The following is a 19,486-nucleotide window of genomic DNA, read 5'->3' on the forward strand; positions in this document are numbered from 1 at the left end:
ATAACTGTGTAGCTGATTTATATACATTTCTTCTTCTAAAATGCCATTTAGGAATGCTGATTTAACATAAATTTGGTAAACCTTCCAATTGTTTTGAGTTGCTATAAATTTAAGACCATTCTAATGGTATCCAATCTTGCCATTGGTGCAAAAGTTGCATTGAAGTCTATGCCCAGTTTTTGTGTGAAGACTTTAGCTAATAGTCTTTCCTTGTGTTACTCTACTTTTTCATTAGCATTATACTTCATCTTGTAAACCCATTTAACTCCAATCACATCCATGCCTTTAGGAAGCTCTACTAGATCCCAAGTTTGATTCTTTTCTATTGACTGAATTTCTTCATCCATTGCTGCAATCTATTTGTCATGTTTAATGACATCTTCAAAATAAATTGGATCAACTTGTGTTAAGAATGCAAAATTGGAGAATAAATCATCATTTTCAGCCTCATGTAATTCTCTTAGACTTCGTGTCTTCTTTCATGTGTTTATGGACCTTGATATTAGTGATGCAAGTGTTGGATTATAAGACTCATTTCTATTCTTACTTGCTAGAGTAGTAGGATTTGGAGTGGTAGGTGCCCTAGTAGGTGTTGTAGGAACATTTGCTTGTGTAGTAGGATTCATAACGAGTTTCATTCTCATCATTCTCTTGTGGAACATTAGCTGCAACTATAGTTGTTTTGTCTATTCTGCCATCCCATGCTTCTTCTTCAACAAACTCAACATCACAACTTATATGCCTTGGATTGTTCACTATATCCCACAAATATACACTTCTCTCCTCTATCATCTAGTTTCTTTCTCAACTCTTGAGGTATCAATGAGTATGATACACATTCAAAGAGTCTCAAGTGTGCTACATTGTGCTTCCTTTTGCTCCAAGCTTCTTCGGGTGTTTTATTTATCACTTTTTTTGTTGGACATCTATTTAATATGTATATTGAACATGCGACCGCTTCAACCCAATACTCATTTGGTAAGTGTTTTGTTTTTATCATACTTCATGACATTTCCATAATTGTTCTATTCTTTTTCTCAGATACCTTATTATATTGAGGAGTGTACCTTGCTATAAATTGCTTTCTTATGCCGTTTTCTTTGCAATAATTCTGAAAATCATTTGATATGTATTCACCAGCTTGATTAGTCCTCAATGTTTTGATATAGAAACGATTTTCTTTCTCAAATTTTCCTTTGAACTCTTTAAAAACAACAAATGCATCTGATTTGTATTTCAGTAAATAGACCCATACTTTCCTACTAAAATCATCAATAAATATCAAGAAATAAATTCTTCCACTTATGGATGGTGTTTGCATCAGTCGACAAAGATCTGAATGCACTATCTCAAGTGGTTATTTTTCTCTATAAAACTACCCAACTGGAAATTTGTATCTATGTTGCTTTGCCAATATGGAACTCTCACATGTTGTCTTAAGTGGCTCTATTGGTGGCAATCCATATACCATTCTTTTCTTATATAATAGTTGTAATCCTTTGAAGTTTAAATGACCAAGTCTTAAATGCTACAACCAAGATTCATTCTTGTATGAAGCTTTAAAAGATAATTCAACAACCTTCTGCAATTCATGTGGCTCTAAGAATAGTTCACTTTGAATCCTAAGTGGAAACATCCCATTTTTTGTCAAATCAATTCTTGCAATCAACCTATTGCTTGGTTTCTTGTCTAGAATCACACATTCACCATTTTAAAAGTATATTTTGTATGATCCCTTTTGCACTAGTTGTCTAATGATTATGAGATTGTGTTGCAAACTAGGAACATACTACACATAAAAAATAGGCTTTTCCTCACCTTGCTTGGTTCTTATGTTAATTGAGCCTTTTCCTAGGACTGAAACTTGTTGATCATTTCCCAATTTTACTTTTGATTTTATGGAATCATTCATTGTTGCAAACATCTCCTTACTCCCACACATGTGATTACTACAACTAATATCTAGGAATCATACTTCTTTGGAACTCTCTTGTGCTACATTGCACGTTATCAATATGGCGTTTTGTTCACTAGTGTTGGACTGGTTTTCATTTGTAAAGTGGGCCTTTCACTTATTCATGTCATATTTCTTTTTCCTACATTCTGATGCAAAATGCTCAAATTTATTGCAATAATAACATTGGATACTGGAATTATCATACCTTTTTTCTTGATGGTGGCTATGAGAATAGCTACTCCCCCTTCCTCTTGTTGATGTAGAATGAGCATGCAAGCTTGATTTTGGTCTTCTGCTTTCATATTGTGTATTTTCTCTTCCTTCCCTTGGTGTAAAACGTCCTCTACCTCTGTCGTGATTTGATCTCCCTTTTTTTGGCCAAATGAAAGCTAAGTCTTGAATGCATTCTCCAATGATGATGTTCCTAATTGATTTAATCTTGTCTCATGTGCTAATTTGTGATCCCATTAATTCATCTATTGATAACTGAGTGAGATATTAGGACTCCTCAATAGCCACTACAATTGGGTCAAACTTTGTAGGTAAGATTATAAGTATCTTCTCTACAACCTTTTGATCCCCAATGGTTTCTCTATATGATCTAATATGATTTACTATTGTCATTGCATGAATGAAGAATGAATCTACTAAATCAAAATTTTTCATTTACAAGTTTTCAAAATCCCTTATGAGAATTTATAATTTTATTGTTTTCGCCTTGCTTGTGCCTTGGTATGTTGTTTACAAACTTTCCCATGATTTCTTTGATCTTGTGGCAATTGATACTTTTGGTAAAATTGATTCCTCCATTGCTTGCTAAATGAAACATAATGCTTTGGCATCCTTTTCATTTTCCTTCAATGAATCCTTCTCAACTTGTTGAAGAGCTTGATAAGCTTGCTGGTCTACTAGTTCAGGGAACCCATTTTCAACCAAGTCCCAAACATTTTGGGAGCAAAATAGGGTTTTCATTTTTATGCTCCAAAAATCATAGTTTTTGCCTTTAAAGTTTAGAATTTGGGGTTGTGAAATGCTTCCACTTGTTCCTTCCATGATTTTAAAAAAAAAAACTTTGCCTCTACTCACTATATCTTCAACCTTTTTCCATTTTATATCTATCGATCTCTTTACCCCTTTAGTGTTTTCTTTTGACTTCCCAATTTCCAGTTGCAGCCTTTAAACGACCCTCTTTTACTTATGGGATCTCCTCTAAAATTAGGCTCTCCTACAAGACTAGAAGTCATAGGCATAGTAATAGCATTTCCTACAAATGGTGCAAATTTCCCCAACATCCCTGTTGATGGTGTTTTGATGCACTATCGAACATAGAATAAAATATAAATGGTACTTTATCCTCTCTTGATAAAAAGATTCTCAAATGCTAAAGATCTGCAAAGCATCACTTGAGATGACTCCAAGGTTTTTTTATGTTAGGTCTTAACATGTCTGATAGATTCAGTTGTATTGATGTGATTTGTTGTATCTGTGAGGGGACTTATGTTGCACACCTAAATGCTCGAATGATGTTGGAATGTGAAGTTAACCTGACTTGAATCAAAAAAAAGAAAAAAAAGGGATAAGGCTTGAAGAGAGATCTAATTCTAACATGAAGAATGTAGGAGCAATGGATGATGTTTGATGAAACTCTAACCAATTCTTGCTTCGACATGTAACGAACATCTCCACAAGGCTAGTGCGATCTTCTAAGGATATCTTTGTGATTTTCAAATCACCGCTAGTAGCATGGACACCATCAAGTTGATGCATATCAATGAAGAAGCAATAATTGAAGTTAAGCTTCGCTAAATGATTCCAGTTGACCATGCAAGGCACCTTACCATTGACAAGGTGTTAGTAGTATGGATTTGCGAATTTCACCATTGATCAAACAAAAGTTCTTCCATACATCTAAACAAAATGAAATTAAAATGAGTAGTATAGAAACCATGCAAATTGTTGAATCAAAACATAGAATTCACCATATCTTCAATGAAGTTTACATGTCTTTTGCAACAATGTCTTGGCAACAATCTTTGCCTTTTCTTTCTACTCTACATCTAAAATACTATCTATCTAATGTGTACTGACTACTAACTATTAACCTTACAAATGAAGAAGTGAGGCCTTTTATAGTGCTCTCATTAGATTTCAGTGGCTCAGATCAATTTGAGATCAATGGCCAAGATTACAAGATAGAAACCCTATTGCGAAGGATTTAATGATTGACCAATGATATTATTACATTTGATGGGACACATGTCCTTCTTAGAAAATTCAACCAATAGATGATGGTGGTAGGTACATCGAACCTTGTGCCCTTGTGATAGTTATCTTCTTGTTAGGTTCATTGAATCTGGACACCTTCTTGTGAAATGATGTAACTGGATGTAATGATGACTAGGTGCCACTTCATCTTGATTGATCTCAGTAACTCATCACAAGTATACAACTGAATGAGGCATATCTCTTGATACTCAACATTGCTCTTGATGTGACTCCTATTCCTGCCTTGCATGAGCTTGTGACTTGACAATCCCAATAGTTGCCTTGTAGAAAAATTGAAGTGTGATGACCTCCTTGATTTGAATTTGTTGTGATCCTGCCATCTTGCATCCGAAAAAATTGACTAGGTTAGTGTCAGGTAATGGTATTCACTTGCAAGTGTAAAAACCTTAACAAAAATCTTGTAATTCAAAGTCACGCCTTTAACCATTGACTAAATATAATCATGCAAACAAATAATAATCTTGCAAGTGTGAAAACCTAAAGAAAAATCTTATAATTCGAAGTCACACGTTTAACCATTGTCTAAATATAATCATCCAAACAAATAATAATCTTGCAAGTGTGAAAACCTTAATAAAAATCTTGTAATTCGAAAGTACGCCTTTAAACAATGACTAAATATATCATCCAAACAAATAATAATCCTTTCAAAATGCTCTAAGATGATGAAAATAAAATAAAGAAGGCTATTGTAATCAAGATCATGCAATAAATCGAATAAGACAAAACTAAATCAGTGTAAGACGAAATTTGATCAAAGATGACTAAAGAAGCTCATCTCGGATCTGAGATTACTGATATACTGATCTAATTGTCTTTTATAGATATTTTGATCAAACGCAGTGATCAAAATTAATGTAAATTCTCTGCCACTAGACAAACAGAGCTATCGCCTTATGCATATGTGTTGCCTTGCTTTCGACCACCTCTATAATAGCTATGAACTTCAAATAGCTATATCTTGAATTAGAATCATTTTGTTCCCAATTGATTGCTAAATATAGTCCTCTTGTTGAATTCGTAGTATGTGAAGACTCAGATCGAGAATTGAAGCAAGTTAGAGGCATCACATACAGTCCTCTTTTTCTTTCCAGATAAGGTCACTGTATATGGTTGATTTGCTATGAAGGCTCCCAATCATGAATCGTGGCCTCCAATTTCGAATCAAATGGGCATTGAAATGCAGCTTCTTCATCATAGGCGTGGTATGAACTCGAAATCCTATGAAGATGAACTCGTTGCCCTTCCAAAATCGTATTGTGACGACTTCAAGATAAATTAGCAATATGAATCATTGTCAAACAAATAAGGGTTAGAAAGAGCAGGGAAAACAAAAACAGAAACAGAAAAAGTAAACAACACACGATTTATTGTGGTTCGGCAAATATGCCTACATCCACACTCAGAGCAGGGAATAACATCTATTAATCAACTCTCTAAATACATGGGCTGCACATAGCCATTATATAATCATAATCAGCTATGAAATGAACAGTTGTGAGAACGCGAATGGTCATGTGATCGTTGGGCTTCACATTCCCAACAATCTCCCCCGTGAAGTCCAACTGGTACAGCCATGCAGAACATCCCTGCTTCCATTGTCAAATTCATATTACAACCAGCCCGCAAGACTTGATCTTAGCGAACTCTTGTTCATGTACACTGCGGGTAAGCCTTCTCCAAAACAAATCAGACTCCTCAAAGTCTAACAACCGAACATATTCACTTAAAACTTTACCAAACTCAAATGCACCCATAAATTCATAACCAAAAATACTGCTATCTGTAGGTGCAAAATACACTCTATCAACGTCTCCTGCTCCTGCGCTCCCCCGTAACAGAAAATCTAAAGGTGTGCCATCATTCTCAAATACCATGAGATTTACCTCACTTTGGAGAAAGACAATAACATGAAAACTACGCTTGAGAATTCAATGATCCTCTCTTTGAGCCATCAGGGGTACCTCCCACTCTAACAGCACAACCCTGAAGCAAGTATCATACAGTGCCTCAACGTCCAAAATCAAGCACCTATCTGCATTAGAAACCTTGGGCGATAGAAACACATTAAAAAATGGCATCATTCTATCAAACATTTGGCATGCAATGCCAATTTCTCCCAATTCACCATCATGTAGAGTAAGATACTCTTCTAACAGAGCTTCCAGTGCACAGTCCACCTGGAATGGTACACCGCATTTCAAGGCAATCATTACAACAAATAGATTGTCAGCCAACAGGCTTTCCTTGAATCCGCTCAACTGCAAAAGCCAGTGAGAGAACGATGCTTTGTCTAATTCAACATAACGATTAATGATAGTAGTAAGAAAAGTCTCTGCCATCACAGCCGTTGCTAAGTCTGGGGAAATATTGTCCAATAGCCTTACCAGCACTGCCAGTGCCATCATTGCTTTCGAATTGTTTTTGACATGCTCCTTCACTCCCGGCGTGGCCAAAGACACCTGGTTTAGGCATGACACTTCACCATCATGCCCCAGCCGCTGTATGTTATGCCTCTGTGATAGCGTGTAATGCCTCTGTGCATGCATTCTGTCCAGTGCAGAATCGATAACCACCATGTTCTTCTCCACGCATCATTCCTCAATTTGTCCATACTTGCAATCACATGCAACCGCATCAATATCATCAAATTTCTGGCCAATAGAAGTCTCTGTTCTATTTTTGGAAGCGGCAATTACAATATATTGTTCATTTTTCACAGTACTGGCATATAATAATTCCTTCTCAGAATCATTGCTAGCATAAACGCAACCCACACTTGGATCTTTATCGTTACTAACCTCTGTCAGACACACACCGTTATTCTTCTCCGAATGAACCATATTAGACGGTGATCTTTCATCTAAATTCTTTGTTATAGCGTCCATTACCGTAGTCTTCTTGTTATCCACGTTTCCCCAAAGCACCACTATGTAAGTGTTATTGAAACGCTCAGTGTAAAATTCCCGTTCAATCTGCAAAGAAATGGAATCAAGTACATTTGCAGAGCGATAATTATCAAAAAAACTATCAGCAGGCTACCGTGACATAGGATCCCTGTGAACAAAGCCAAGACTCAGCAGATACTCCATCCCTCTCACCATTTCAAATCCCTACATCAATGCCAGCTTGAGAGGTACAACTCGGCTCTATCTTGTTTCCAAAAATTGTCGTACAGAGCTCCCCTTGGCATATTCCGTCACAGTACACCAAACCATGGGCTTCATACATGCCGCTATGAATCGCACCACATTCTGATGTTCAAAAGCGGTAGAGGTGTCTTCGTTAGCAATCACAAGGGGCATATGTAAAAAATCGGCCAATGCTACCTCCCACGACCTTGCTGGCAAAACCATTGAATCTGCAAAATTGCGTTCAACAACAAAGCCACCTTCCGAGAGAATATGGAAACGCTTCTTACACGCTCCAGCTCTCCCTCAACCTCAAGGAAAAACTCCCTTAAATCCTGTTCGTTTTCCTTTATCACGATGCTCGCGGCAGTGTTGGAAACCCCAAGCAGTTTGTCATCCAAGGAACTGTGCAGGCTAAAGAAGGCATCAAAGTCAAGGCCATCGCTTCTAGGGATGAAGAAGCCTTGCACCATTGATTCTAGTTGCTTTTTCACCCAGCTCCTCTCAACGTCAGACTGCTCATTATCCATGTGACTGTTGGCCTCCTTTTCATCCATGTCCATCAAATCAAGGTAGGGAACGATGTCTCCCTGCAATGCCTGAAACCGCTTGGAGCGATGTCCATTGTCCTCTGCTCCTATCAATGGCCGCTTTCACTTCAAACCAGAAAATTGTCTTTCATCTTGCACTTCTTCATCCAAGTCCATAGGCTCATAGGCTTCTATGAAATTATCTGTGCAAAGGTTGTCATCATCATGGGAGTGCCTCTTTATTTTTGCCAAGGCCATGCCATCTACAAAGCTCTCCGAAGCCACCATTTCTTTCGGGCTTCCTTGCCCTGCTACCTCACTCCAATTTGCACCCTCCTCATCTTGAGAGTCCACAACAGATTCAACTTGGGTCTTCGACAACATACACTCTTCCTCCCACAAGCCCTTGAGTTCATCCTCTTCAACAACAACCTCTTTTCCAGCATCTTTCTGCTCAAAAATTCCAGCGTCTATATATGAACTATCACGATGTTCAACCTTCACCACACGAATGCCAATAACTTCCCGGCCACTAATTGTTTGGCCAATAAGTGCCAAGGCTGATTCAAGGGGAGAGCAAATGAGAATCCCAACATCCTTCTCTTTTGCTGGATTCTCCTCTTCAACTGAGTCCCCCTCTTTCTTCCAACCATCCCACCAATGTACGTGGCGCTTGAAGCATAGTTTTACATGGAACGTAAAACTGCCATAGAAGTTATAAGTTTTACCTTCTCCTTCTTCCTCCATCTCTGCTCAAGCCAATATGGCTTTGATACCAATTGTAAGGATTAGAAAGAACAGAGAAAACAAAAACAAAAACAGAAAAAGTAAACAACACATGATTTATCGTGGTTCGGCAAATATGTCTACATCCACACTCAAAGCAGGGAATAACATCTATTAATCAACTCTCTAAATACATGGGCTGCACACAGCCATTATATAATCATAATCAGCTATGAAATGAACAGTTGTGAGAACGCGAATGGTCATGTGACCGTTGGGCTTCACATTCCCAACACAAATTGCTATGACACGGGATGAATTCGTTGTCAAACAGAGTGACTTTGGTTAGTCTGCTATCCTCAAGTCGTTAATCAAAAGGATGAAATTGATATGACCAAATGGCTGATAAAGTTGTCACGTGGAGTCACATGTCTGAGATGAAGTCGCCGATCAAACTCGGTAAGTTTCAAATCGCTGATGTTAAAACCAGAGTCACCACCTTATGATGATCAAAATTTGATAAAAATCTCAAATCGTTGGTGTATATATTGGCTGTGTTCAAGTTGATCATAGGCAATTAAAGGCAAGTCGATTACAAATTGATCAAACGAAGTGATTAATAGCAATAGGTAACTCATCACCTTTTGGACGATTTTATTAAATGAGCCTGAATTAGGATACTAAGCAGTTCGACCACCTTCATTAAATGTCAATTCACAAACTTTAAATGACATTTTGTTTTATTTTCAAACCACTGGACATCTTCATTGAATCGAATCATGAGGCCTTCAAAATTTCCAAGTTGAAATTGCCTTATCACCTTCATCGATTGATAGCAAAGCTTCATGTATTAAATGATTTGAATTATATCGCCACCTTTATCGAATGTATCATTTTAAAATTGATCTTCAAACCATTAATTAAATGCTTCACATTTGCCTTTGAATTTTGTTCTTGAGCTCATACATGATCATTGAATACCTTCTAGAGTTGTATCGTGGAAATTCAAATTGTGTTGCTACACTTTGCATTGCATGTGCTCTTGTTCATTGTGGAATTGAATATTGAAATTGTTTTCAACAACTTGCATCACTAGGAGTAGTGATTAGCAATGCATGAGAAGTGCAATGCTTTCAAGAAGCAAGCAGCAGTGACATGAGGTGGCACTGCTTAAAAGAAGCAGTGACACTGAAAGACATTGCTTAAAAGAAGCAGTGGTACTGCTGCTAAACAGCAGAGGCACCAAAAGGCATTGTTTAAAAGCACAAGTGGCACCATTGAGAGGCAGCAGTGCTACCACTGAGAGGCAGCAGTGCTACCACTGAGAAGCAGTAGTGGCATCGTTTAGAAGGCTTATTTTCTATGTCTTAGTAAAAATTTTCATGATTTTTTGAAAATTTTCAATTTTTTTCGATTTTTAAAATTTTTAATTTTTTGTATTTTTTATTTTTTATTTTTTTTTGTATTTTTTAATTTTTAAATGTTTTTGGATGTTTTAATTTTTAATTTTTTTTTAGATTTTTTAATTTAAGAGGCACACACTTTAAATTATACGAAACTAAAACACCTAATTTATGACAACTAAGCTAAGAAAAGAGGACTCCCCATTTACAATAGGGCGATGTGTGAATACGTCACAACAATTCCAAGGTCCACAACAAGATCTAAAGAATGTAGAGAACCATTAGGCAAGAAAGGAGAATTCTAAACTCCAAGTGGGAGGGGACAAAGAGCAAGATTGTCATGGTTAAAAGTTAATATTTGTTTCTATAATTATTACATTTTGATGCTTTCTTACATTATTTCAATATTGTTGTCCTTATATTTGTCATGCTTATTATTCAAATCTTCAAATTGTTCCCAAGGTTAGAGCGGGATCTAATGAGTGTTTACACGTAGGTAATGAGCGCGTTGTCCAAGATCATTGCTAGCCAAAACCTGAAAATGGAAGAGTTTTTGAGAATTACCATAAATTGAGGGAAATCGCATGACAGTCAGGATCTAAATATCATTTTATGTTGTGTGGCCAACTTTCACCTGAGCCCAGTTCATACTTTGTCATATTTTAAACTTTCCATTTTTGGTGTCTGTTGCCCCCAAAATGATTAAATATCTCATCCTAGGCTTCATCATGTGGTGTAAATAATCATGTTGACCTTTTTCCCTTTCATTGATACGTTTTTCAAATTTCAAGACCTAACTCCCCACCATTTGAAAGTTATGCCATTTTTCGTCAGCCAAAGCAATATATTTGAAATATTTAAATTATTTTTCAAATAATAATTTAATATTTTAAATTATTTTCATATGTCTGATCTTTTGGTTCTTAAAAGGAAGTTCAAAAGCATCGGTTGCACTCTTCCCTGTTTCTACGCTGTGATCAATGGTTTTCTAAGGTCTAAAGGATAGTTCGTGAAGCTCAAGTTTAGAAATGCTCAATTTTTGAGCATTCTTAACCTCTTTTTTTAACCCTTGGCAAAAAAGGTTAGAAATGCTCACTTTTTGAGCATTTCTAACCCATATTTCTAACCTATCCCCAAAAGGTTAAGAATGTTCAAAATTTGAGCATTTCTAACCCCATTTCTTAACCTTTCGGGCCCCACTTTGTCAAGAAGGTTAAAAATGCTCAATTTTTGAGCATTCTTAACCTCTTATTGATTTTATCAAAGAAAGGAAAGATATTAAAGAAAAATAATAAATAAAAGAAGGATTCAGAGAGCAAGTTATGAGCGTTCATCAAAGCATTGAAAAAGAGAGGGAATCGCGTCAGATGTTGTAGTTGTGACTACTTTGATAGCCAATATACGTAACATGTTTGAATGTTGCAGAATGAGGAAGAATAGACAATATTCATGAGATGCTTGACAAGAATATCATGTATGTTGTAGGTTATGGATGCACAAAAAATGCATGTGAACCATTTGACAGAATTCCTCAAAGAAATGTGGTCTCATGGAATGCGATGAATATAGGATATGCATGAAATGGAGTTTGCGAGGAAGCTCTCAAAGTGTTTGGATTAATGCCACTCATAGGTGTTTAACTATTTGGAAGACCGCCTCAAGGAGATATGGAACACGTCACATGCAAATCATGGGATTCTTGACATGGCATGTGAACTCTTTGACAGAATATCGTGGCAGATAAGAATGCATCGGGGAAGCATAGGAAATGCGTTTGACAATGCATGTTAACTGTTTGGCATAAGTTCCTCAAAGAATACCAAGATTATCAGCAGTGCACATACACTATTTGGCGTCATCCCTCACAGTTATGTGGTCTCAAGGAATGATAATGTGACAAGGTGTGTGAACTAAACGTTGTTTCCAACAGAGATGGTCTTTGATATCATTTTTTTTATGTTGCTGCGAATTGTGGGAAATGTGGAATGCACAAACAACGCACATGAACTGTTTGACAATGCATGTGAACTATTTGACAACGCCTGTTAACAGTTGACAATGCACGTTAACTATTTTGCAGAATTCCCCAAAGGAGGTTGTGGTTTCAGCAATGCACTGTTTTGTGTCTACTTTCTCAAAGTCACGCGGTCTCAGGTGTTGGCTGCAAACAGAACACACCACACCGTTAGCATAATTCCTCATGGTCACGTGCTCATAGGGCATGGACAGGTGACAAGGCATGTGGACATCGCTTTCAGCAGGGTTAGTTTGTGACAGCTGCTGCAAGTCGTGAGAACTATGGAAATACAAACAACGCACGTGAATAATTTGATAGAATTCCTCAAAGTAACGTGGTCTCTTGGCATAATAATAAACACATTTTATTTTGATGACTTTTTCCAGCATCCTCCTTGCCAACGATAAGATAGAATGAATCAATCCTCGACATTATATCAAATAAGTAAAAGAAATTACATCTGCGGCTTTGGCGAATATGAGTGAAGATCATAAGGCATTGTGCTAGCACATAAACTTTTCCACATGGCATTTTGGGCATCGTGGTATGTGAGCCGTAAAGCATAGACAATATGCAAGCTATTCAATAAAATACTTCTCGCCAAATGTGGAGAGAAGAGTTTTACATGTCGAGGATCGGGAATGTTGAAATGGCTTAAAGTTGTGGACAAGCACTTATGTTTATACCAGAGAGAATGGCATCGTTTAAACCCTTGTAAGAATGGGAAAAGACATTGGTGAATGTGTCCACTTGGTGCTCATATATCACATAAAAATATGAGTTTAAGAGTATATGCAACAACTCAAATGATGTGGCTTATGTTCATCTCTTGAACATTTGTGCAGAATCAAGTATAAGAGTCAAGGTTCAAGTCGTGAGGAAATTGGCAAATGAATAAGATGAAGTTGGATAAGAACCTCATTGCAATCCTAACTTGAAAGTTTTATCTAAAGTTTTATGTTTCAAGATGATCTTTTGTAAAAGTGATTTAACTCACTTATTGTAACTAAAGGTTAGGAAGTTGACTTTTTCTATGCATAAGTGTGTAAGTTATTAACTCTTTGAAATTCACTTAGAAAAGAGTTAGTTATTAACCCAGGAATAAAGTTAGTTACTAAGGTGGTTATTCTGGGAAGCCTATAAATACAAGGCTATTTGTAATGTAAGGGGAGACTTTTTACAGAGGGAAAAACTCTGCTAGAATTGCAGGAGAAAATTGTAATGATATTTTGATTTGCACTATGTATAGAAAGGATTTTGGACTTGTATATTTCCAAAAGGATAATGAAGAATACGTCTTAGTTCATATGTTCTAAATGTATTCATGTGTTATCATTGCTAATTTCTCGTAAGTCAAATTGGTAGTCCATTAATGCATATGTGATTTGTACAATTGATGTGATGATGCACAAGCAACCTTTGGTATCTCAGTTTGAATGTGTTGAAGTGTCTTATCTCTTCGTATGTTGAGATTCGTCATTCTTCTTAATCTTCATCTCATGACTAAGCATATAACCTTATATACTCCCCTTGTAATTTGTTTTTAATGGTGATAAATCTCAGTTGATGGTCGTATGTCTATTGTTGGGGTTTCTATCTTTATTTCTTTTTAGTTTTATGTTTTCTCCTTTACGTACTTTCAGGTTAAAAGTACACAAAAATCCTAAATACCCCTATCATACGAGGGAGCTGCCCCTCTCAAACGCAGAGGAAGATCATGTTTCACAGAACGATCTCTCCAACTGTTGGGACGTTTGTCACTGCTCATCGGGCAAACAGGGTCAGTTTCAGGTAAATGATTGCAGTGACAAATCTATTTACTAACAAATATTTAATAGAGTTGAGTACTCCTATTCTTTATGAGATATATAATGATATGCATAGAAAAATGTTGTCTACATAAATATTCTTTGTATTATAAAATCTTTCTCTTTAATTTTTACATCATTAAACCAAACAAATATATAAAACTCCTAAATGATACTAAACTCAAATCTTTTACAATATTTAAAAATTAAAAATAGAAAACTAAATTAATTTATTCGGAACATGTGCAAACATTTAAAACAATTTTTGTTTAAAGAGTAAAAGAAAATATCTCACGTTATCGGTGGATTTTCAATGACGTTACTGAAAACAATAACTTCGACATGTTTATTTAAGGAATATATTTTGCCGTTGTAAATGTCAGTGTAGAATAGCTTTGAAAAATAAATGAATAAAGAAATAAATATATACAGTGGCTTTTAACTGGCAAAACAATAGTACACTTGAGATGTTCACCTAGAATGAATGCCAAACTCGGGACCTCCCCCATTGGATTAAACGGATATGAAATTATAGAAGAATAATTTCTTTCTAAACGAGCAACTTGCTTTGAAAAGTCTTACTCACACAGTCTATTTATGATCGAGCATGTGCAAAATCTTTCAAAGAATTGCAGAGCACTACACTCGAGATGTTGACATAGAAAAGTCTTACTCCCACTGGCCCCGGTGAATATAATAACTGTTTTTCATCGACCATGTGCAAAACTTTGCTCATAATTGAAGCATACTACACCGGAATCGCGATACCTAATCTTGTTATTTTGGCTCCTTTTCACATTGATCATGAATATTAGTACTCCTTGTGCCTCAACTCTAAATAGGTGCCTTGTTATAGTAGCGATTTGTAAGTTTGAGAGTCGTCGCGAAGATTTTGTGTAGGGATGTTCGTAACAGACATTGACAACTGATTGATTTAACGAAGGCTCTCATAGTGTATACTCCATCCACTGCAAGGCTTGAATATTGTAAGAATCTTTACTCTTCCTACGTACGCTGTGAAAAGTGACTTTTGTGTGCTATTTAGAATGGTCTGGACTAATTGCAGATTGATGTCTTACTGTTTGAAGTGATTTTTGTAGTGTTTTCTAATCATTTTTGGAAAGAGCGGAAATTTCAACTTTTGGTTAAACAATTGTTTTTCACGTTAGGGCTTGTTTTCCACGTTAAACTGAGGTACACAAAGATGTGCTTTTACATCCCCTCCATCTTCTCTTTTGTTTCTCATACTTTTAAATTTTTACTTCTAGTAGGATTTATATATTCGATTACAAGCTTTCCTAGGAGCTTGCACTATTCTAGACCATTAGCTCTCCTAGAATTTTCCAATTTTGCCAGATTCCACAAGCTTTCCCCGCATTCTTCCTCTTTGAATAACTCATTAAAAGATGTTATGTTTTTTTAGTATCGTTATCGTACAACACTCCTGTTCCGTCTGTACTTCGGAAATTAAACTGTCAAATCTCAAGGAATGCTTCTAAGAATGCTCCAAGCGTAAGTTTTAAGTCTACAATCCGTGGTGTTAATGGCCAATACAACTGCTGTAAGCGTCAGTTTAAGACTGTCAACGAATCCCCTTTTCTAATAGGTTCCCTATTTAGGCATACGATTTTTAGATCTTCCTCTATTTTTATCTCCATTTGTTTGATAAGAATGCACATGAAAATTTAGAGCAAGGAGACTATATTGATATACAAAGAACCAGAAAAAAAATACGCAGAAGTATAACGTCCATTTCTACTGGCATTTTCATAAAGATAGTAGTGTATTACAATAGAAACTACTGTCAACGAGAAAAAGAGAATAAAGGGAATTGAATAGGCTTTCCTATGAAAGAACTTAAATATGAGGCATGAAATTAAATTTACTTATTTCATTTTAGTTCTGTCCAATTTTAACTTTAAACCGTTACTGGGTTTGGTAGAGAATTTCACCACATTGTTTCTTTCAAGGCATAAAACTAATGGCTATCGTTTGAGCTGAGGCAGCTACATTCTTCAATAATCTAAATGTATTGCTTGTCCTCTAGTTATCCTACATTAATTATAGTTAAATAAATTTATGAAAATATTCCATTGATTTTAGAAAATACATGAATTTCAATTCTTTTATTTTAAAAAAAATGTGTATTTTTTAAAGAGTTTAAACATAAAGAAGAATTCAGAAAATAATAATACAATTCCATTTTCAATCATAAATTTAATTCATAATAAGGGACTCTTTCTTTGTAAACAAGATCAAGCTCTAGGCGATAACATCTCCTATTTCCTTTTCTCTTTCTTTGTAAACAGGATCAAGCACAAAGATGAGACGACCCTACCAAGGGACTCTTTAATGGTGATATTGGATTTTCTCACCCACACTAGAGCTATCCTTTGACTTAGCATGAAAATCTATTACATTTTTCTCTTCCACTATTAGAGAAGCCTGATTACACAACGTATGACCCAGGGACTAAGGTAGATATGAATCCTCTCTTCTCCGAAACTTTTGAATTAAGGTAATGAGATTTTAAGAAAGTTGTATTTTACTTAAAGTAATTTATAAAGGAAAATAAAATTCAAAATAATTTTGTTTGCGCCTCTAAATTAAAGCAAAATATGACGATGAAAATTGTATGATCATTCTTAGGAATACTAACTTCATACAGATCATACTGATGCTAATCTTAATCCCTGCTCACATTACGTAGCATGGTTTGGTTCACTTAAGTTAATTTTCGAGGCTGAAATTTGTGTCTGAAAACTGTACGCAGTTGAGGAGTTTTTCCGTAAAGAATTCGAGACATTCTCCAGAGATGGCAAAGGTTATGATCGGTAACAATCCTCAAGTGGACAAAGGGAATGCAAATTTTAATGGATTGTTTGAATGTTTTAAAAAAGGTGGCTTAACAGACTTTATACAGTGTCCCGAGTATATTTCTACACTTGATTTTTCTGCGCAGAACCTTCGATACAGAGAACCTCAAATACGCAATCCTGACTTTATCTTTATTCCCGACGACAAATGCCAGCTGCAACAATTTGTGTTTCTACTATTAAATGATATTTGGATGAATGGTCAAAGGTAATGTTTTGTAAAGAAGCAAGAATTTTTTTTTTTTTTTTTATCATTAACTGTTAAAAGCAATGTGAGTGAATCCCTACTGTGTAGGATAAAATGCCCATGGGAGATTCGTGTTCGATGTGGAGGGCACAGCTACGAGGGGCTTTCCTACACTGCGGACGCTCCTTTCGTGCTTATCGATCTTCAAAAGCTGAACAAAGTCACTGTGGACGAGAAATCAGAGACGGCCTGGGTAGAAGGAGGCGCCACGTTAGGTGAAGTTTATTCTGCTATAGCAGAAAGCTCGCCTGAGCTCGCGTTTCCTGCAGGAATTTGCCACACTGTGGGCTCCGGTGGTCATTTCGCAGGTGGGGGGCTGGGTTTTCTGTCGAGAAAGTACGGCCTTTCAGTTGACAATGTGTTGGACGCCCTCCTGATAAATGGGTCAGGGGAGATGGTGAATAGAATCCAAATGGGCGAAGATGTGTTTTGGGCCCTGAGAGGAGGCGGCGGTGGCAGCTGGGGAGTTGTTTGTGCCTGGAAAATCCGGTTGGTGGCGGTGCCTCCAGTTTTAACAGCCTTCAAAGTGTTGAAATATGGTACAGATACTGTCACGGAGACCGTGAACAGATGGCAATATGTTGCTCCCAAATTGGAGGACAACATCTTCATGCAAGTAAAGGTCGACTTTAACGAGAGAAAAGTAATCAGAGCCTTGTTCGAAGGAACATACCTTGGGTGTCAGAACGAGCTGGTGCATAAAATTGCGCAGAGCTTCCCAGAGCTTGAACTGGAGTCGGCAAATTGTGAAGAAATGAGTTGGATAAAGACAATTGCCTACTTCGAGAACAACATCCCAATCAGTGAATTAACTAACAGGTATTATTACAAGAAGAGCTACTTCAAAGTGAAGTCAGATTTCGCCAATGTCCCTCTTCCAGAGTCTGCGCTGAGAGAACTGTGGAGCAGAATGGCAAAAGAGCCGTGTGTGTATACAATTTTCTTTCCCTTGGGAGGGGAGATGGACAGGATACTCTCCGATGCGAGGCCGTTTCCTCAGCGAGCTGGGACATTGTTCAGCATACACTACAACATATCCTGGACTGAGAGTGGTGAAGATGATTACTACCTTAAGTGGATGAGGGATCTTTATAAATACATGGAACCTTATGTCTCCCATTGTCCCAGGGCTGCATACGTGAACTTTCTTGACCTTGATCTGGGCACTGGCCACGATTCCGTTGAAGAGGCCAGAGTTTGGGGTGAAAAGTATTTTGGTGCAAATTTCGATAGGCTTGTTGAAGCTAAAACGCAGGTGGATCCCGCTAACAACTTCAATAATCCTCAGAGCATTCCTCCTAGGTGTGATTATAATATTAAGAAATGTGTTGACATAAAAGGAAGCTCCTAAAAGCTATGATACCGTCAATTAGCTTTAAGCGCATTTAACTTTAAAGACTTTCTAATATTTATAATATTATCTTATCTTATTATATGCACATCCCAATGCACTTGAAATATAAATGTTAGAGTACTCTGATGTTGCTATTCTTCTTTAGATTGTCAATGATGTGTATAGATCGTGAACTTTGTATTGATGTATATAGATTCTTATATGTTTGAATTGTATAGTGCATTTAACTTTTCATTTCCTAGATATTATAGCCTTTAACATTATGATTATTTGTTAGGTATCTTCATATCTAAATTATCTCAATGTTAGATGATTTTCAGTTTGATTTAAGTGTGTACTTGTTATTTAATTAGAGATGAACAACATACTAAAAGGAATTGTGTTCTTATTTCCATCTAACTCAATCCAAATTTGTGAGATAGGTTTTTTTTGGCTCATTGAATCTAAATCTAAATAAAGTGAATTTATTTTTCAATCTTAAGGAAACATGTTGAAACATGTTTAAATTAATAATTCTCTTATCGAATTCAACAACTTCTCGTTGTTTAACTAATTTTGTCATTATCATTAAGTAATACGATATTAAAGAAATACTCTACCAAAATCTCTTCCCACAATACCATAAATTGTCTTCTCATCGTGTCTTTCTTTATATATAAGTGTCTATTAAATATATCCATTTGAGAAAATCTTCCTTCTATACATGCTACAAGCATTACATTTGGTTTTGAGGGTTCAACTTTTCATTTGTATTTTAACATTAAAGCATGCTCCTTTCCATAATTACTTATTATTGGCTAGTATGCTTTTATCAAATCAATTGGAATTATAAAATATTTCCTATAATGATTGTATTATGTTCATATAAAGTTTTAAATTGTTGAACATTTACTTTAAGATTATATTTATTTTTATTTTTCCTTAAAATTATAATTTTAAACCTCTTCTCTTTTTTTAGGCCCTCATTATCATGCACTACAACATTCAACAACTCTTCACTAAAAATTTGATTGTTTAATTAAGTAATTAGGGTTATTAACCCATCAAACCCTTTACTTATGCTAATTTTAGATTGGGCATATTTTGTTAAGATTCCCACAGATACTGAGAGGGGGGGATGAATCAGTATCTAACCAATAATAAGATTTTCT

General features: G+C 36.1%; 1 protein-coding gene across 1 annotated transcript; it reads left to right on the forward strand.

Moving 5' to 3' along the window:
• Positions 1 to 9,028: 9,028 nt before the first annotated feature.
• On the forward strand, positions 9,029 to 18,332 carry LOC131074755 (berberine bridge enzyme-like D-2). The gene is made up of 4 exons (XM_058011430.2): positions 9,029 to 9,089; positions 12,114 to 12,295; positions 16,632 to 16,942; positions 17,030 to 18,332. Exons 1-4 carry the CDS (start codon positions 9,029 to 9,031, stop codon positions 18,330 to 18,332), a joined length of 1,857 nt encoding a protein of 618 aa, XP_057867413.1.
• The last annotated feature ends 1,154 nt before the right edge of the window (positions 18,333 to 19,486 follow it).

Source organism: Cryptomeria japonica, unplaced genomic scaffold, assembly GCF_030272615.1.
Source record: "Cryptomeria japonica unplaced genomic scaffold, Sugi_1.0 HiC_scaffold_252, whole genome shotgun sequence".
Classification (NCBI taxonomy): Eukaryota; Viridiplantae; Streptophyta; class Pinopsida; order Cupressales; family Cupressaceae; genus Cryptomeria; species Cryptomeria japonica.